The 21,633-nt window shown below is 45.0% G+C and overlaps 1 protein-coding gene across 2 annotated transcripts in view; it reads left to right on the top strand.

The window, feature by feature from the left end:
- MYBPC2 (myosin binding protein C2) overlaps positions 1–21,633 on the top strand; it is a 252,762-nt gene that overhangs the window by 155,462 nt on the left and 75,667 nt on the right. For both annotated transcript variants that reach the window (XM_078655074.1, XM_078655075.1), the window contains 7 exons: positions 762–886; positions 4,256–4,361; positions 6,609–6,775; positions 8,680–8,845; positions 14,980–15,086; positions 15,182–15,211; positions 17,196–17,335. In XM_078655074.1, the coding sequence (XP_078511200.1) occupies positions 762–886; positions 4,256–4,361; positions 6,609–6,775; positions 8,680–8,845; positions 14,980–15,086; positions 15,182–15,211; positions 17,196–17,335 (841 nt within the window). The remainder of the gene's footprint in view (positions 1–761; positions 887–4,255; positions 4,362–6,608; positions 6,776–8,679; positions 8,846–14,979; positions 15,087–15,181; positions 15,212–17,195; positions 17,336–21,633) is intronic.

Below are 21,633 nucleotides of genomic sequence, written 5' to 3'. Positions count from 1 at the left end.
CGACACCTAGGCATCGCTCAAACTTTTAATCATCCTGTTACCCTCACAATTTAATAAAGGTATCCTCTTAGTGAGGATTTCAGAAATTTTTAATCTCTGTTTCCCATCCCAAACTTCATCCATATTGGCTCTCAATTATCTCATTGGTGTAGCTGACCCACCACTAGAGAATGCAGTGGCATGATAAGATGGCCAATGATGAAGCATGACACCAGTGGGTGTGTTTGATGCCATACTTTTCATTTTTTTGAATTTATTTCCAAGTGTTTTGATTAGGGTCCTACAGTAACCATGTAAATATATCAGCAAGATCTATAGGGTCTCCCAGAATTGAGGAACCTTCCAATTTTGACCTTCTTATGTCTCATTTGCTCTGCTGTGTTTGGTACTATGGACTTGTTCAGAGATTGGCTACTTTGTCAAACGTGGTGTATCACAAGTACCATAGGCTAAAACACACGTATAATATTGTGGGCGGACCATTTGGCTAGTTTCTTTACGGAGTATCCCATCTCCAAACTCTAAGGCCTTAAGAGTGATAGTGGACTGGAAGACTGGTTCACCTGCGTTGGACCGTGCCCTTTCTGCAGAGTTGATGTTTATGTAGGAGATTTACATTTTTTAACTATGCATCCAGTGTTTTTCTTTGTCTGATTTTGAAGAATCCCAACCTCAGCCATTGGCATTTCCCAATATCAGGTGAAATAAATTGCTTATAATGGAAGTCTTGACACATAATCTTACCTTTGCCTCCTTCCCAGGTACATCTTTGAGAATGTGGGTCTGAAGCGCATCTTGACCATCAACAAAACCAACCTGGCTGATGACGCAGAGTACGAGTGCGTCATCGGCGAGGACAAGTGCGTCACGCAGCTCTTTGTCAAGGGTAAAGAATGGAATTTTCTTTGATTATAACACTGCCTCCTCCATGATGGAGACTTGCAGCCCCCTACCAGGCCATGAGCATAGGACTGGGCAGTCGTACAGTACCACTGTCTAGCCTCTGACCATGGAGGTATAGGGAGGAGAGTGGCATGGGTTCGGGGAAAAAAGTTGCTATGGGAAAGTGGAGATTCAGATTTGGAAACCCTCAGAAACCTAACAAGGGATTCACTCTTGCCCAGCTCTGATAAACTTGCAGAGGCACTGGTCTGATGTATGACTGACTCTCCCTCAGCTTTACTAGCTTTCAGATGTACTAATCTGACATATGACTGATTTCCTCAGCCCTACAAAAACTTTCAGAAGTATTATTCAGACATATGGCTGGCTGTGCCCTGGCCTTACTGTCCCATTGTCATTCTATAATCTGATTAGATCCAGAGCCAGAGCTGAGCCAGGGGTCTGGCTTGGTTCTAAGAACTAAAGCAGGAGTCTTGCCATATAAAGATTCTCAATGTAACTGATACAGCAGACATCATGTAAATATATCATTAAGACCCTTTCAGATTAAAAATAGTTATTTCCTAAACACTTGTTTCACTAGCAAATTGGATTATTTTCCAGCATTTTTATCTGTTAAATGTAATAGTTTTAAACGTGAACATTTCCCCGCACCCAAAGCCCTGGCAAGACTCCCACATGAGTGAACTGGTCATGTATACGGTACATATGGTCAATGGTGTTGTATATAGAACAACGTTATCGTCTGTTTGACCAAACATGATGTTGAGATTACACCCATCCGTTTTGGAAGAAGTCTCTTTATTTCCTAAAGTACAGATCTAGGGCAACACAATCCATAAGGTACCATGCCAGCAATAAACTTCCCGCAGTAGACTCCCCTCAACATTCTCAGGATTGCTCGTGTTTCTATGCGGATGGAGGATTTTGTCTATAAAATTATTTACATGCCAGGCAAGGATAACGTGGTCGCTGTTTGGTTATCCCGTAGACCAGCTCAACTTGAAGAATGCGAGGATGAGAAGTGGGATGATTGTCATGTTGCTTTGATGCCCGATGGCGATTGCCCTGAAGTTAAGAAGGAGAAATGGGGGAAGGAGTGTAAGAATGACATGTTATTGCAATAGGTTGTTATGTTTTATAAGGGGCCAGTGGCCCAACAAAAGGAATTTGTCAAGTAAGGTTAAATCCTTTTGGGAGATCCGGTCTGAATTATCATATGATGGTGGTATGATTTTAAGAGCTGACTCCTTTGAGTCTAAGGAATAGGATTCTACAGTTATGTCATGAGGGCCATTTCGGTATTAGACGTACCAAGTCTGTTGTAAAAAACAAATTTTGGTGGCCGGGCGTGGATTCTGCCATTGAGTGCATGGTTAGAGAGGATATAGAATGCTCCAGAGCTGACAAGTTTTTGCATAAGGCACTCTGCCAGCTATAAACTGCCCACAGTAGAATCTCCCCAATATTCTCAGAATACACACAAATGTTAACAATGCAGGAGCCCAATCCAAAGCCTCAACACACCACCCTCCTTTAAATGCAAACACAAAACTCACTTCATTTTTACACACACCACCCCCCCTTAACAAACAAAAAGGATACAAAGGAGTACCTGAACCTAATAAGATACTAGTAATAATAATAATAAATAAATAATAATCAATGCCGGCAATTACATTTAGTAGCAAGTATTAGAGGACTCTAACTTCCCATAAGCTTGCTCTCCTGTTACAGGGATCAGTGAGACACTTGCAGAACTGCACATCAGCCTGGTTGGAGAAACCCACCTTTTTATTTTCCATTTACCATGTGGTACTCTCTCTGGTAGTTTTCGTTTTCTAAAACTGCTAGAGATGGGTAAAAACAGTGACTGGGATGACTGGCTTGGCTATTTGGAGTGTCTTCAGTCCACCTGTGAGAAGACCCAAGCCAGATCTCATGCGAGCCTTACAAGGTTTGTCCACCTCTACATATAACAAGCTGTAACACAACATTGTTTCAAAGCAACACTGTCGCATGACTGGCTCCCCTCCACCCAGCTCTGCCTCCACCCCTACAGGCCTGGAAATAGTCTGAGATATGACCGACTCTGCTCCAGCCCTGCAGCTCTGACTGACTTCCACTGCCCCAACGTCCAACCAGCCTTTCATGGAAGCTAGTCTCATATATATCCAGCTCTCTCCCTGCCCTCCTCATCCCGCACACATCTGCCCCAGCCCTCCGACTTGTGGACGTTCCAAATAACCCTTCCCTAATCCCACTGGCCCTTTGGAAGCACCAGCTTCACAGATGACGGATTCCTCCCCATCGTACTTGCCTGGCACTCTCCTGACTTATGGTTGACTCTGCCTCAGCCCAACTAGCCTTTCAGAGCGAGACACCCTATATACAACTGATTTGGCATCTTACTGCCATACATCCCGACTTTCTCCTGCCATTAACATGCATTCCGCAGGCACCCAGCATGACCTCCACATGCTCGCTCTGTGACAACTTCTTACAGAAATTGTGACTTGATGATACTCACAATCAAATGCCCTCATATCCAGATTGTGAATTCCTCAGGCTCCGACTGTAATTGACATCTTCATTCCTCAACTCACATTGTGCATTCCTCACCCTTCACGCATGACTGCATTGTACTCACAACACAACCTCACATTCAAAGCATGACTTCCTCCTATGCAAAGGAGACGTCTTCTTACTCAAAGCAAGACCTTGTCATTCTTACATTGTGATTTCCGGAATCACATCTAACCTTCCTAAGGTCCTCACCATGAGGTCCTCATGCGACCACCATGATTTACTCATATTGTAATTATGAATGTGTCATACTCGCATCATGGCTGCCACATACACACATCCTCAGCTCCTTAGTCTCACAGTAACTTCATTATATATCATGATCTTCCTCATACCTACAGCAGGACATATGCTCTTATCAGGACCTCCTCAAACTCACACCATGACTTACTCATACTTTAACCTTGAATGTGTTGTACTCCCATCATGGCTTCCACATACTCATATTCTGAGTTCCTCATCCTCACATAACTGCATCCCATTCATACAGTGCTTCCCTCACCACACACACACACAACATGGATTCCTCATATTAACATTTTAGATTATCATACAATCACAACTTCTTTATTCTCACACGATAATTTTCTCATACCATAACTTCCTCCTAGTTACTCCACGGCTTTTCATGCGTTCAGGAACACACATCCATGCAGAGTTCATCACGCCATGACACCCACACCGTGACGTCATCCATGCTCTTTGAGGAGTTGAGATGTGCTGGCATACACATCCTAATGTTGCACTGTTCATTTCTCATGCACAGAACCCCCGGTCACAATTGTACGGCCCCTGGAGGACCAGCAGATGTTTGTGGGAGACAAGGTGGAGTTGGAGGTGGAAGTGTCAGAAGAGGGGGCGCAGGTCATGTGGTAAGTTGTGGCGCTCTACACCTCTAGGAGCAGGCACAGGCCATGTGATAAGTTGTACCTCTCTACCCCTCTAGGATGGGGTACAGGTCATGTGGTACATTGTGTCTCTCTACACCTTTGCGAGGGGGCACAGGTCCTGTGGTAAGCTGTGGCGCTCTACGCCTTTGGGAGGGGGCACAGGTCATGTGGTAAGCTGTGGTGCTCTACACCTTTAGAAGGGGGCACAGGTCCTGTGGTAAGCTGTGGCGCTCTACACCTTTGCGAGGGGGCACAGGTCCTGTGGTAAGCTGTGGCGCTCTACACCTTTGGGAGGGTGCACAGGTCATGTGGTAAGCTGTGGCGCTCTACACCTTTAGAAGGGGGCACAGGTCCTGTGGTAAGCTGTGGCGCTCTACACCTTTGCGAGGGGGCACAGGTCCTGTGGTAAGCTGTGGCTCTCAACACCTTTGGGAGGGGGCACAGGTCCTGTGGTAAGCTTTGGCGCTCTACACCTTTGGGAGGGGGCACAGGTCCTGTTGTAAGTTGTGCCGCTCTACACCTTTGCGAGGGGGCACAGGTCCTGTGGTAAATTGTGCCGCTCTACACCTTTGGGAGGGGGCACAGGTCCTGTGGTAAGCTGTGCCGCTCTACACCTTTAGAAGGGGGCACAGGTCCGGTGATAATGTGTGATGCTATAGATATTCAGAAGGGGTACAGGTCCTGGGGTAAGTTGTGCCACTCTTCACCTTCAGGAGGGGGCACAGGTCCTGTGGTAAGTTGTGCTACTCTACACCTTTAGGAGGGGGCACGGACCCTGTGATAATTTGTGATGCTCTACACCTTCAGGAGGGGGCACAGGTCCTGTGATGATTTGTGATGCTATAGATCTTTAGAAGGGGGCACAGGTCCTGTGGTAAGTTATGCCGCTCTAGTCCTTTAGGAGGGGGCACAAGCCATGTGGTAAGTTGTGCTACTCTACACCGTTTGGAGGGGGCACAGGTCCTGTGATAATTTGTGATGCTCTCGTCCCTTAGGAGGGTGGACAGCTCATGTGATAAGTTGTGCAGCTCTAGTCCTTTTTGAGACTGTGCTTGGCGTGATAAGTCAGTAGTAAGTCGAACTGCACAGTATATTACAGCATTCACCTATTAATGCAGATATGGCGCACTGCACAGTGCTGCAATCTTATAATAATGTTGTCGATTTGATAAGGTACAGCAGTATTTCTCTGTAGGGTTGATATCGCATAGTGCAGTGTTTATGTCACAACACAGAATTGACCATAGGTTAGTGCAGCCTTCCTATTGTAAAGCGACAGGTCTAAAGCAGTATACATTGCATGCTTCGTGTTGTAGTGATGTGGACTTGATTCCATATGTTGCAATAGTTTTATGGTTACGCTCTAGGTTTGGGCAGTATATTTATGATAATACTGTAGAGTTAAAACCACAGAGTTCAATGTTTGTGTGGTAATCCTAGATTTCTACTATGTTATGTACATCTGTATCGCACTAACCCCCATTGTTGTGGCCCTGTAGCACATTCTCTATGTGGGCGCCCTTTCAAGGCATCAATGAAGTGGAGGGACCATTGTTTGGTTATGGGCAGCCAGTAGAGAGCTTGTTAAGCTTTGAAATGGTTTGCTTCAGCTGGTGGAAGTAAACTGAGCGTGATTAAAGAAGATGTTTTGATGTTCATGCGTATAAGTGCATGTGCCAAAGGAAATTACTTTTTATTCTTGACTTGGGTGAGAGAATCAATTGCCTGTTCATTTATTTGATTTATTTGAAGTCTTATATAGCTTGAGATTGAAAGAATAGTCTCTAGTGTTAATGGCTATAGAATGTTGTTGGATATCTTATTAAAGCCCAAGCGTAGCTTATAATGAACGAGTGGATGGCCTGAGGTAGAGGTTGTCCATAGTGAGTTGATTGAAAGTTTGTGTTGGGCTTGGATTTGCTTAGTGGTTACTCTCCAAAACATTAGTGTTATGCTGTGTAGTGTGACCTGGCACAGTAATGTAAGCAGCACTTTTCCTATGGTAAAAGTCTGGATATATGAAAAACTAGTGTTTTGATAAAAGTGTGAATGAGTGTAGTTTACTGTAGTAACCTTTCCCCCTGCTCTCTATATTTCTGGAGCTTGGTTACTACAGACCATGTATCCAATATGGACTAGACCTATGGGATCACTCCCTCACATTGTCTTGTACCTTCTGCCCTTGTTGTCCTCCTCCCCCTCTGCCACGCACGCGCTACGCACCCACAGGATGAAAGACGGGGTGGAGCTGACCCGCGAGGAGACCTTCAAGTACCGCTTCAAGAAGGATGGGAAGAAACACATCCTGATCATCAATGATGCTACCAAGGAAGACACCGGGCTGTACAAGGTCATGACCAACGGCGGCCAGTGTGAAGGGGAGCTGATTGTGGAAGGTACAGCAACAATGTCAACTCATGTGGGGAATTGTGAGGTTTGGGTTTTATCTGTTACTGGTGTCATCTCTTCTTTTATGTCGATATGGTCAACCCCTGTGTAGTGTTGTGAGGTGTTCCTCCACAAGCAGCTCCAATATTTTTGATCCAACTAACTTTCTTGTCTTATCTTTCTCATAACATAAGCCCCTTCTTTTGCTTATTTCTTTTTGTTATTTTATCCTCGTCTTATTTATACTCTGCTTTCAATTTTCTCCCTCACTCAGCTGCATTTCATGTTCATGTCCTACTTCGGTGAGGTGGCTCTGAGCCAGTGGGGCTGATCTCTCCCGCCATTGCAGAGGAGCTGCCCCAGGCTGGGACTGCCAGGACAATTCCAGGCAGGGGAATCTAGTGATGGTCGCTCGACACTAATTAGGGCACGGTGACTATCACTATAGGGCAGGGCCACAAACACAATTAGCTGGCAGCCATGAGGTGAATTGGCACCAGATGAAGAGTTTCCACTGGCAGATCCAGCTGTGGCTCCGCTGCGGGAAATCCTAGTTTCTCACCTCTATATGAGGCAGGGAAACTGCAATATTGGTGGAGCTTGTAAGCTCCAAAGTTATATTGATTCACATGCTCTGCCACAACCCTAAATGACTATTAAAATTTTGCTGTATGTATGCAGCGGAACTTGTATAGCGCAACCATAGATGGAGAACAACACAGAGAGAGAAAGCAAGTCTGGAAAAACAAACAAAAGAGTGATTTTTTAAAAAGTTTTTAAGGTGTTTTGTTCTTAGAGATTGCAGCTAACATTTAATCAGTTTTAAGTCAGGGTCAGTGGAGGTGTCATTCATATTGTGTTCAGTTTCCAACTTGATCATAGGACAAAGGATTACACTTTGTTGTCAGGTGCAGCAAACTGGTATTGTTCAAAGGCATCTGTAGGTGGACATCTGAGTATGAAAACAGATTCATGTTTTGTTTGCTCGGCTCCAACAGGAGAACTCTATGGTCTCTTGACAGTTTTTATAATGGCCGTGTGGGAAGTGCATGATACCTGTGAGTGAGGTCTGTTTCTCCTGCCTACCACGCGCCTTGGGTCAACTATGCAGCTTTTTGCACTTGCTCAGATTTTGCATGCTCTAAAGATTGCTGACCTCAACAGTATTCATTTCATCAAGGCGCTAATGCACAACTCGAAGAGCTCCTGCATCTGACCAGGAGGCTACACATACTGGTGCTATTTTGGATCAATAGGCACACGTAGGTCAACGCAGCTTTGTTCGAACAATGCCCTTTAGGTATCTCTGTCCAGATACTTGGTGGCAAGATGCACAATTCTGTTGCATAAATAAGGGACCAAACACCAATATGAGTAGGCAAGAGAAGAAGAAAGACTCAAGCAGTACAATGGGTTCATCTACAATGCACTTATCTTTGGCAAGAAGAAGGAACTCATAGCTGACTCCTACTTTCCATGTACAATAATTTAGGAGTAATTGATTAATAAAAACAGAACAAAACCAGATATAACAAGTTGGTGCAAGTGATCTCAATCAACATACACCTAGGCAGTGACCTTTCTTGTTCCTAATGTGTACATGGATTTATATTACTCTCCATGGGTCAGTGGGCAAGGCCTATGCCTAATTCATGTTCCTTCATCAACCCACTTTGCACAAGAGGCTAGAATGTTCTAGCACTGTTGATACCACTGTTTCTTTGAAGGCACCAGCAATGATATGTGATATTAAGCTAATATTCACTCTCTCCCTATCCCCGGATATGACAGATCCACAATGTAGTTAAAGAAACACAAGTAAAGGACATAACAATAAATATATTGGAGAAATAAAATACAATATTAGGCTTCCTCCTTCCTCATTTGTTTTTGTCCATTTTCTCCCATACAGAGAAGCAACTAGAAGTTATCCAAGACATTGCTGACCTGACGGTCAAGGCAGCTGAGCAAGCCGTCTTCAAGTGTGAAGTGTCCGATGAGAAGGTAACTGGGAAGTGGCTGAAGAATGGAGTGGAGATCAGGCCCAGCAAGCGCTTCACCATGACACACAAGGGCAGGTAAGGACACAGAAGGATAAGGGTGGTGGGAGATTGCGAGCTAAGAGTGCTATCCCAAATGTGTCATACACTACGTTTCTCCCTAATGACTCTGGGCCAGATTTCATTTAGCGCCTCACAATTTGCGACTCGTTGGGAATGTCAGCCCTCCCAGGGATGGTGGCCTGCTGGGGTCAGCAGACCACCATGTCTGGGACTGCTTTTTTAATAAACCATTTTTTTTTAAATACAGCCCATTTTCATTAAAGGAAAACGGGCTGCATTTAAAAAAGAAAAATTAAACTTTTCAGTTTCATTTTTTTAAGGGCAGGCAGTGGTCTCTGGGACCACTGCCTGCTCTTAAAAAGTATTTTCCCACACACACTCATAAAGGGAAAGAGGTCCCCTGGGGACCCCTTCCCCTTTGCAAGTGGTTTACCACCTAATTGAAGTAGGTGGTAAACAGCGAGTGTTTTGCGGCCGCGAAACATTAGTACATAGCATGTTGATATGCAATTAGGAAGGGACACCCCTTCCTAATTGCGAGAGTCGCAAATGCTATTTTGCGAGTCAGTGACTCGCAAAATAGCATTTGTACATGCTATTACCCTTTTTTGCGGCCGCAAACGGGAGGATCTCCCGTTTGCGGCCGCAAAAAAGGGTTGTACATCTGGCCCTCTGTGTTCTAAACTTTGTCACGTGTCTCTACTGATGACATAACTATTACCAGTCTTAACCTTAAGCCAACTGATTAATTTGTTACAAGACCCTGTTTGTGCATATCTTGTTTGAGAACACTCCACTCTTTGCTGCTGTGGTCACCTAGTAGATTAAGGTGTAGATTCTGATGGTGCTATCTCCTTTTGCTTAAGGGCGGACTAGTGGTCTCAGTGCTTGTGAAGAAAGCAGTAGCGCAATACAGGACCCTGCAGCCCCTGTGGCACGGGGTCTTTTACCCTTCAGGTGGTAATAAGTCAGCATGGAATTAGCTTTTGAGTTCGGGTACTTGTCTTGTGCGCCCTTAGCCTGACCTTCCATGACTATGGCTTTGACATCAGTGCCCAGAGCACCATCACCGGTTCTGGAGGAGGTGGGCAGATTCCATGGCGGCATCACCAATCACAGTGCTTGCCTGGGGAAGAAGGCCAAGCTTCAATTGAATCAGAATCTTCGGTACACAAGAAAATAGGACTATTCGAACACAGGACCCTAAACAGGCTCCTCATTGGCCCCATGTGGTACCAGGGAGTGGGACTGACCACTGTGACCCGTGGCGGAGCCTCTGCAGCCGTGGCAGAATCTATGCATCTGTGATGGAGCCTCTGCAGCCGTGACGGAGCCTCTGCAGCGTGGTGGAGCCTCTGTAGCGTGGCAGAGCCTCTGCAGCGTGGTGGAGCCTCTGCAGCATGGCGGAGCCTCTGCAGCCATTGCGGAGCCTCTGCAGCCATGACAGAGACTCAGTAGCTGTGGCGGAGCCTCTGCAGCTGTGGTGGGAGCAACTGCAGCCGTGGCGGAGCCTCTGCAGGTGTGGTGGAGACTCTGCAGCCGTGGAGGAGCCTCTGCAGCCGTGACGGAGACTCTGCAGCTGAGGTGGGAGCCTCAGCAGACGTGGCGGGGCCTCTGCAGCCGTGGCAGAGATTCTGCAGCTGTGGTGGGAGTCTCTGCAGCCGTGGCAGAGACTCTGAAGCTGTGGCGGAGCCTCTGCAGCCGTGGCGGAGACTCTGCAGCTGTGGTGGGAGCCTCAGCAGCCGTGGCGGAGCCTCTGCAGCCGTCGCAGAGACTCTGCAGCTGTGGTGGTAGCCTCTGCAACCGTGGCAGAGACTGCAGCTGTGGCAGAACCTCTGCAGCTGTGGCAGAGCCTCTGCAGCCGTGGCGGAGACTCTGCAGCCGTGGCGGAACCTCTGCAGCCATGACGTAGACTCTGCAGCTGTGGTCGGAGGCTCTGCAGCTGTGGTCGGAGGCTCTGCAGCCATGGCTGAGGCCCTGCAGTTGGGATGGAGGCTCTGCACTGTAGTTCTCATATCGGAGATTCCTCCGTGACTGTGGAGCCTCCGCCACGACTGCAGAGGCTCTTTGTGAATGAGGCCCAGAATTTAAAGGCATCTTTATTTACCGCTCGGACTTTCGTGACCCACCAAATTCAGCAGGCGATCCACCAGTGGATCGCAACCCATAGTTAGTGAACATTGCCTTAGTCCCTTATCCCTGATGTGTGACACTTGACGGGCATTAGCCGCTCTAATTTAAACTCTCTTTAGCCTCTCTAATTTAAATATTCAGAGATTTTCCAGTTGGGTGCAAGACCTATGTTGATGATACACTGGTCTACATTAGAGAGATGGCTTTGACGACTACTGTGTATATCTTCAGTTATGCTTATTGAAAATGAAACCCAGGTTACAAATCTCTCCAAATTTGCCAATATGCATCAAGCCGGGTTTAAGGAGCTCATGAATCTGCAGCATTTCATCTGCTCTCCTTCAAAGTAATTTGCCCAGCTCATTTTGTCAACCACAGATCTGCTTCCTTCAGCAGAAAATGTGTACATACCCCCCAAACTAAGCTAGGCCACTTATCTGTAGTCTGATCCCACTCCTGGTTGTCCCTCCCTTCAAGAAATCTTGTACAGGAAACACTCCATTTCAGTTATGACTGAGGGCCTAAAAATGACTGCGGTGGTCCGATGGACCGCGTTAGGCAAGGTGGCAATGGGGGTACTGCTGCACTGGCGGTTTGACCTCCCTATTACAAGTTGGACGGTTGGACGGCCTTGAGACCGCCGCAACTTGCAGAAATCAGAGATCCATTTCGGTTTTGCGGCAGTCTTGAGGCTGCAGTATGCTTGGCGATGCCACTGCAGGGCCCACTTTTGCCTCGTGACCATGGTGTGAATGCCGGGGGCACATGTTATGCCCCCTGTGTGTAGTCACCCCCCTTAATACATGGCATGTACTTGACAGTCCGTGCAGGGACAGGCTTTGGCATTCCCACACCGCCGTGGGAACGCCGATGGACCGCCCTCCAGACCACGAGATTACTCTTAACTTGGCAGGAAGCCGGTGGTATAGTTTGGCGGTCCTGGAGCAGGGCACTGGCATGGCGACATGCTCCAGGACCGCCAAACTCGTAATCAGGCCCTGAGAAAGGAAATGCTCTACTGGCGAGCATAAGGGTAATTGACAACGAACTTGAATTCCAGAGAGCACTAAAACCCGATCTCGCCATGTTTACAATTGGCAAATAAACAAGTAGGTATCTGCATACACAAATCATCTATTCTCACTCCACTCCTCATTGCTTGATGCTTAACCACAGCGAGACAGATGCATCATGTTTAGAACACATGTCCCAACCTCCCGCACCTCATCCAGCACCTCTCATAGAGGTCTTCTACACCCCATACCCTCTTCAAATCCGGAGTCCAAAACGGGCATCCAGGGTCCTCATGCAAATGAGAGTACTTCATGACTTCTGACATGGGTATGAAGCGCTATGTAAGTGCTACAACACAATGCAGGGCAAGGACAGACTTTGATTTAAGATAGACTTTCTTATAAATGCTGGCATGATGTTGTGCCAACTTACTGAAAATTGATGGCAATGTTCAGCCTTGATCCTTAAATACGATTTGAAGTAGTTGTCCTGGTTGAACTGAGAGGTGGGCAACGTTGGAAAGTTTTACAAACTGCCTATAATTCTTGTGACCACCATGATTACTAGCAGTAGTCTGAGAAGTGTTCTGCACGTGGGCTTTCATGTTAAAATCAGGGCGTTTAAGTTGTTTGCAGAAAAACAAAAGGTTGTGAAAATTCATCAAGTTTCAAACTCACAACTAAAAAGTTTCAAAGTTAAATTGTGAGAAAATCGCAGAATCAATCCAGCACCAAACAGCACTTGTGAGAGATATTACTTGTTTGTGTGGATTAACTCCACAAGGACAGACATGTAAAATAACTGGGATTCTGCATACTGTTGGTTAGCTAATAATCAGGATCTATGCAAGACTGCCCGCATAATAAACACGTCCCAAACAGCTAGTCTTACCTACGACTATGGCAACTGCTAGGGTCTCAATACCTTAATTGTTGAGAGAAAGCCTCACTGTTAAGATCCTATAGTACATGAACTGATTGGGGGAAACTCATGCTGCTGGGGTCTCGAAAACGTATTAGCAGTGAGAAAGCCTCACTGTTAAGATCCCGTAGTACATGAACTGATTGGGGGAAGCTTACGCTGCTGGGGTCGCAACAACTTAATAGTGGAGAGAAAGCTTCACTGGTAAGATCCCATAGTACAATCACTGATTTGGGGGTAACTTGCGCTGCCGATGTCTCAAAAATTAATAGTGAAGAGAAAGCTTCACTGGTAAAGTCCCACATTAAATGAACTGATTGGGGCAAACTTACGCTGCTGGGGTCGCAACAACTTAATAGCGGAGAGAACACCTCACTGTTAAGATCCCATACTACATGAGTTGATTGGGGGAAGCTTACGCTGCTTGGGTTTCAAAAACTTAATAGTGAAGAGAAAGCTTCACTGGTAAGGTTCCATAGTACATGAACTGATTTGGGGGACACATATGCTGCTGATGTCTCAAAAACTTAATAGTGAAGAGAAAGCTTCACTGGTAAAATCCCACAGTACATGACCTGATTGGGAAAAACGTATGCTGCTGGGGTCGCAACAACTTGATAGCGGAGAGAAAAAGTCACTGTTAAGATTCCATACTACAGGAACTGGTTAAGGGAAACTTACACTGCTGGGGTCTCCATACCTTACTAGCAGAGGGAAACTTCACTGATAAGGTCCAAGATCCCATAGTACATTAACTGATTGGAAACTTACGCTGCTGGGGTCGCAACAACTTAATAGCGGAGAGAAAACGTCACTGGTAAGGTCCCATAGTACATGAACTGACTGGGGGAAACTTTCGTTGTCGGGGTCTCAATAATTTAGTTGCTGAGAGAAAGCTTCATTGGTGAAGATCCATTGCATGTGAACTGTTAAAAGCCAGCTCACACTGATGGTTTCCTGCTGCACCAAAAGTAACTCGGGGAAGTCTGAAACAGTCATATCTTGTCATTTGCTAATGTACTGCACATTCATTGTTTGGGGAAAGCTGCAGGCCTCTTACCGCTGAGAGCTGCAGACCTGCCATAGCTGAGGGCCGGCAGCCCTCCTAGAGCATGAAGCTGGCCACCCTATCACAGGTGCCCAGCATAGCTGAGGGCTGGCAGGCCTGCTACAGCAGGAAGCTGGTCACCCTGTCATGAATATATGACGTTACAACGCATGCAATTACAATGCCTACTTTTACAATGCAGTCTTTACATCGCAACTACCATTACATAGCATGATTTTACAAAGCATGCCATTACATAGCATTTTTTAATACTACCATTACATAGCATTTCATTACAACGCATACCATTACAACGCATAATACTTTTAGGGCAACAGTAGGGTAAGGGTTGGATAGCGTAGGGGTAGAAATTACTATTCCCACTCCAGTGAGTGCAACAGTAGGGAAAGTGTTGGTTAGTGTAGGGGTAAAAATGACTATTCCCATGAACCCCAAAACCCATACCCACCCTAATACTAAAGAAATCTCCACTATTTACCTTATAATACATTGTAATAGCATGCGTTGTAATGGTATGCATTGTAATGACATGCGTTGTAGTGACATGTGTTGTAAAGTCATGCATTGTATTGGCATGCAATGTAAAAGCAGTTGCGTTGTAAGAGTTGGGTTGTAAAGGTAGGTCATTGTAATGACTGCGTTGTAATGGATGTTTCCTCCTTGTCACAGATACAGGCTGGCATGGGAGCTGGCACGCCCAGCATAGTTGATGGCCAGTAGCCCTGTTACAGCAGGAATCTGGCCACACTGTCACAGGTGCAGGCTGGCTCCCCTGGCACAGTTGCAAGTGGAGATCTTTGTCACAGTTAACCTGTTGGCAGCTCTGCCACAGCTGGAAGCTAGTGGCCCTGCCTCAGCTGGGAGCCAGCAGGACTGTCACAACTGGACGCTGGCAGAGGTGTCCCAGCTGGAAGCTTCCCCATCCTGTCACATCTACCTGGTCTGCCAATGAGATAGCCTCTAAGAGTTGCAGGCAGCACAGGGCCATAACACCGCTCTTTCTTCCACACAGGATCCACAAGCTGGTGATTGACGATGTCCGGCCAGAGGACGAGGCCGACTACACTTTCGTGCCCGACGGGTTCGCGCTTTACCTGTCTGCCAAACTCAACTTCCTGGGTGAGCTTACAAGTGGGGTTTCTATGTATTAAAATCAGTGGTTGTTGCTTCCTCCTGGGATGCTAACATACTCCTCTTCTTTTTCTTCTGCACAGAGATTAAAGTTGACTTCGTCCCCCGTCAAGGTATGGCACTTTCAGAAAGTTTTGTTAATTTTTTATTTATACATTTAAAAGTTGTCATTAAAATGTCATTCCGGGCAGAATGAGAAAGCGCTTGGTTGTAATCCCAATGTTTTAATGTCATCATTCCTGATGAAAGGGAGAAGAGCTAGGCGCTTTTCTTTAACTGGTAGCAGCAACATACCTCACATCCAGCTGACTGTCCAGAGAGGGCAAAGTAAGGTGACTGGCAAAGGGATATTATTAAAGTCAAGGGAGGTGAACCTTTTAGTTAGGTTAATGCTGGTTGGTTGGAAGGCTGATATATTTGAGCTCAGTAGAGATGAAGATGGTACAGATGTGCTAAAAAAGATCCATTTGGAATTAATGAAGATAATCCATTTTAGAAGAATAACGCAGGTGTTGTGGAAGCACAATCCCATTAGAGTAGAAGAAGGTTAATCATGGTAGAAAGGGAGCTGTATCATATTGAAGTCGACTGAAAGAAACCATTTTAAGAAGATAATTCATTTTTTAGAGGGTGATGTAGAAGTGATTAAGAAAATGTATTCAGGTTCATTTTAGAAGGGTTGTGCAGAGATTGTGACCAAATTGGAGACCGTGATAAACCACTTTAGGAGGAGGTGCCGCACGTTCTCTGAAGGTAATGTATTTGATATGCATAGCGGTGAGCCATTTTAGCCGGGTGATGCAGGAGTGCTGGCAGGGTAATCCTGTTGTAGTCAATAGAGATGAACCAGTTTATGAGGTTGGTGCTGATTGGTCGGCATTGCAAGTGGGTAAACCGGTTGTAGACAAAAAAGGAAATCACTTGTTCAGATGGTGGCAATGGTTATGTGGAGGATGGCGCACTGCCCAAATGAGGGTTACTTGAGAGGTATGACGCAGGCCTTCACGAAGACTTCACTCCATGTCTATCACCTCACTACTTTAAATAGAAACGTAAAGGTACGGTTTTCCCAAACAGAGGGGCAAGAAAAGTTCTAGTTCCTGGTGGTCCTTCACAGGAAGTGCCTGGATAGCACAGGTTCTTGAAATGATCATAGCTGTTTCCCTTTGAGTGAATCTAAATCGGAGGGTCCATATTCAGTCTTGCTAGAATCACAAGGCACGTGCAGATGAAATTAGAAGGGGTGTCGCAAACAAGTTTCAGTTAATGTGCACAGCTGTAGGATACAGGTCACCAAATAAAGATTAGAACCAATAACTAGATGAGGTCATCAACAAGAGGAAGGCCTCATTTCGCTTCCATACCCCAGTACTGAACATAGATGTAATGAAAGGCATAGATGAATGCAGTAGTAGCACTATGAATGGTCATGACATTTAGGATGAAGTAGCTCATATTGATTTTCCAAGGTAGGCCATCCTTGGCTTACCTTTAAGGTAGGCCATGAACGGACCAATATGATAGGGCACACAATGAACAAACTTGCTTTCGGTCAAAAGGGCTGAGAACCATTGCTCCCCTCACACATCTGCATTTACTCCCGGACCTCCATTATAGGGATGGTGAGTGATAAAACCTTTGCTGATTCATCATCAACCATGAAATAGTTTCATAATCAATACTCGGGCTTCTTGTGATAGATAATTTAATGAAATTAGACAGGGAATGTCCGTTAACAGAGCTTTGCTGACATCAAGTTCATAAACTTGTGTGGCCTTATTTATGGGAAATGCTAAGAAAAGTATGCCATTGTGCCATTGTGTCAGAAACGATACATGAAAATGTCAATTGTCAGTTTTTAGATAGACCTGAATACTAAAGCTGGCACTGTTATTTGACATGATTGTCAATTGCAGAACTAGATTAGAATAGAGCAGGTAAAAGGTCTCTAGGTTTCACAGTTGATAGCCTGGTTACTGTGGCTAGCTACACATTTGCCTCCTAATGTTATCATAATAAATTTGTAACTCCATCCTCTCTGACATGTGCGTGCTAAATCTGTCTTTTCTATTATTTTATTCTCCTTTCTCCTTCAAGAACCTCCTAAAATCCATCTGGATTGCCAGGGCACATCTCACACTAACACCATTGTGGTGGTGGCCGGTAACAAGCTGCGCCTGGATGTACCCATCTCTGGAGAGCCAGCACCTACTGTTTCCTGGTATAAGGGTGATATGGTAAGTAAAAATGTAAATGTAAATCCAGTATTAGTAAGGCGCGAACAGCTACCCGAAGGCATCCCGGCGCTGTGGGCCGTAGGGAAGATTAAGCAAGCTATTGCCCAGAGTCACACGGTGCTGGCTGACCTGCCGCCGGTGATCGAACCGCGAGCCAGAGATTCCAGCGTCAGTCGCCCTGGCCACGGTGCCACGCTAATTGTTTTCTTCCATCTCATTCTGCCTCCTTGTGAATAAGTTGGGCTCAGAGGATGGAGCCATCCTCTTCAAGTGCATTGTGTGTGTGCAGTAGGGAACGCCCACTGTAAGGGCATTCAATCTTTTTTACACCACCCTCAGTGAAATGGAATGGAAGCAGAGGCTGCAGGCAGCAGCTGCCGCCTTCCTGCTCTCTGGGTGCCTGAGTCAGGCTTCAAAATCTGTATCTGCATCCAGGCAGGAGATGATCTCCATGAAACACTCTTTGCCCAATGTCCATTCCCCAACTCGCTGAGATTTTACCACAAGCTCCTGTGCAGCCATTCGTAGGACCTCTTTCAATATGAAGGTTTCTCACCAAACATCATTCTTAAGGGCTGATCACATGCTGTGGTAGCATCATTAATAGACAGAACCTATCTCTGTGCTAACACTCCTGGCTATATACTGATTTTAATTCCCGCTCCAATTCGACCATATTCTTTACGAACATCGATAGTTAAGATCACTTCTCTAGTTAAGATCACTTCTCTCCACTAGCCACCTTCTTCATCCTAAATTCCACCTCAAGTCCCTGGGTATTTAGTGATATCTAGGAGCGCATCTCACCACTTGTTACCACCACTCACCACTCCTTCCCTGGAGATGTCACCTCAAACTTCTGTTTGTTTAGTAATACAGAGACTTGGTACTTGGTAAGACGGCTGAGTGAGTTAATTTCTTATTTTCTGCAATTTCTGTGATCCCACATGTTGGCTTAAATCCTGACATGGTCGACTCAAGCTTTTATCCTTCTTGAGTTGGTCAAGGACACCTGGTTTTACAGCATGAGTAGGTGACATGTAATCGGGTGGAAAAGTCTTTATAAATACAGAAAGACACAACTTCTCCATATGAGCAGTCCTCACCATATCTCATTTCTCCAGTTTACCTCAAACGTTCTTCATAAACAATTTTCACCCAACCGCTTGCTGTACTTTTATTTATCTGTATTTAAAACACAGGCTTTTGTGCTTTTTACGATTGGAAAGATGAGTGTTAAATCTCTTTGTGATCGAATGAGGCTTTACACGCAACATAAGCGGACAAGAATGCAATGTAGCATTTCCATAGCACTTCATACCCCAGCCGATGCTCTGAAGTGCTTTCTGAATAGGAGGGTAAGAAGCAACCATATTATTAGGCATTGTTGGCAAAGTGTGAGTTTATATCATCGTCAACCCAAATCTGTAGGCATTTCGAAGGACCTAATAGCTCACCTTTTTAGAATTTGGCTAGAAATCTAAAATTGTTATTCTCCTTTCTTTAGCCTAGTTGTTTATTTATTCAGTTGTTTTATTTTTACGGCTTCTGATACAAAATTCATTGTCTCTAGGCGCCTTTCTTTTATTTGGCTACACATCTATTAACAAGTCATAGCTCATCAAAGTAAGAGAAAAAGAAAAGAAATGAAAGAGACTGGTCTCTTCAGAAAACATAGCTAGAAATTACACATCTTGACTGTGTCCCACAAACCTAATAACATGGTCTTGGTTTTAATATTATCTGGCAGAGAGTTCCATATTTGTAATCCTAATAACTCAAATCTCTGATCGCTTTCAAGTCTAGATTTGTAAGTGGAATCTTCATCAGCATCTGACTGTCTGATCTGAACTGCCATGTGGATGAAAGTCACAGGAGATTTTTTCTAAATAAACTGGGGCAGTACTGCTACGGCATTTGAAAACCAAATATGCCAGTTTAAATGTAATTTTTTGGGCCATGGGTAGCCAGTGGAGAATTTAAAGACTGGCCACATTGCTATAGAACCTGCCTATTCAGTCCTAGCTGCCATGTTTTAGACAAAATGCAACATACTAATCTGTTCTACAGCTAATCTAATCAAAGTAGCACTGGCATAATCGAGTTTTGAGTTTATTAATGAGCCCACAACTGGTTTGCAGTGTGTTGGGTCTAAAATGGTAAGGTTTGCTTAAGTTGTCCGAAGCAGAAGAGAGCTGAATGAACCCCCTTCCCAATGAGTCTCAAAATTCCAACGAAAGTCTAGGCAAACACAAATTCCCTGCTATTTTTTAGAAATTGCTAGGTTTATGAAGACTGTGGGAGATCACTGCCCATCATCATCCTGTGGTCAGAATCCTTCATTAATATTTGATTTTTTGTGTCTTTCAATTTCAGAATGCTATTTCTTATCCAGCAGGCAAGATCCTCAAATCCACTTTTTAAGATGCCAAAATAATCATCAGGGCTTTTTCATCACTGTAGGAGTGATATTGCAAACCCTTTGGAACTGGATGATTAAAAACAATGGTTTCATAAATACAATGAATGGAACAGGAGATGGAGGTGAATCCTAAAGAACCGCACTATGACTTGAGATGATTGAACAATTCCGAATCAGGAAGGATTTGGATTATTTTATTGCTGGGGCTAACATGGTGGCCTCAAACTGCACTCTTGGGAGACTCATGTTGAAGTCCACAGTGTGAAACACAGCTCACAGATCCAACAAAACCAGCAAGTCCCATCATCGCCCGTTGCAAGCCCATCATTTAGAAAAGTAACAAACACTCTGGCATGGTCTAAATCTTGAAAGATGAATGGGTCTATGATAAATGTCTAGGAAATCCTTAAGTAGGACACCAGCTATTTTCTTAATAATAATTTGCAACCCTGCGATGGGGCCATAGTGTAATGTAGTGCATTAGCATCCATGATGCCCTTTTCATTAATAGGGAATCATTGTTGATTTCTCTACATTGTCATTAAATTCTCCAGTACATAAAGAATGATTAACTAACTTTGTGACACAAGGTGCTATTTTTGAGGCCATTTTATTAGCTAAATGCCCTGTAATCATAGCATAGATGTATCTGTTTTAACAATTTTAAACTCTGGAGAACCTCAGGGTTCTTTCCATCATCCCACCATCAGCATAGTTAGTCAGGTCTGTTGGTTTCAATATCTTCTCTTACGCCAATGATACACAGATGGTTGTCTCTATCCCAAAAGATTTTACTTCTACCTAGTTTAACTTCTGTCAATGTATGAAAATGCTCTCTAGCTGGAGGCACTGAAATTGTATTCAACTGAATGAATCCAAGACTAAGATCTTGGTGTTTGGATAGTCCTCCCAGTTTTTGTCTCCCAAATGTTGGCTAGCAGAACTAGGACCCATGCCCGCCCCGGTAAGTAGAGCTAGAAATATGGACATCATAGTCGATGACAAACTATCATTTTCTTGGGTTTGTGGCAATATGCTTTCACATTGTACGGTTTCTTAAAAGATCCTTTCACTTCTTCTACTTGCTTACTGCAAAACTGTTGTTAATGCCCATATCTCCTCAGGGTTTGACTACTGGGAATTCTCTGTACCTTGGACTCCCACACTTTCTGGTAAATCGTCCACTGATTGTGCAAAATGCAGCAGTGAGGTTGATCTTCCCGTAATCTATTAAAGGTCATCTACTGACGCTACACTGATCTGCAATACTGAAACATTCTGTAGTCAAAACCTTGGGGCATATTCGCAAGGATTTTTTGCTGAGTTTTCAGCACTTTATCGCAGCCAAAGTGGCAATAAATTTATCGCCCCATTCACAAGCTAACAGCCCATATCACCAGTTTTCCTGCGATAGCAGCCGCAAAAAACATCTCCACAGATGACCCCCGCAACTAATTCTAATGAGATGCAGAGTAGGCATTCCTATGCAAAAGTCGCAACAACACCACTTCGCAACATTCTCAACGACCAGCCAGATCGAAGATAAGACCACAAAACAGGCGAAAAGGCACATTAGCAGCAGGAAATTAACACCTGCTCTGACCTGGTGTAAAGTCAGATGCCAACCTGCACCAGAAAAGGGAGCCCAGGCAAGATCCCCACCTGAAAAACAACAGATGCCATGGAGCTACTGATCATGCAGCTCGGAGCTCCAACAGGGCCACAACACCCACCACCAAAACCCCCAGACCTGCCACCCCCCCTCCTGCACACCTCCCCGGACCACCACAGAGGCAGCGCAGACAAAGACAGAGGACCTTCAGGAAACGCACCAGCCTCAGAGACTTATCACCAGAGAATGTCATTGCCCACTACA

This window comes from Lissotriton helveticus, chromosome 7, assembly GCF_964261635.1.
Source record: "Lissotriton helveticus chromosome 7, aLisHel1.1, whole genome shotgun sequence".
Lineage (NCBI taxonomy): Eukaryota > Metazoa > Chordata > Amphibia > Caudata > Salamandridae > Lissotriton > Lissotriton helveticus.
The sequence above is the reverse complement of the archived record's forward strand: the minus strand, read 5'-3'. Positions and strand labels throughout refer to the sequence as shown.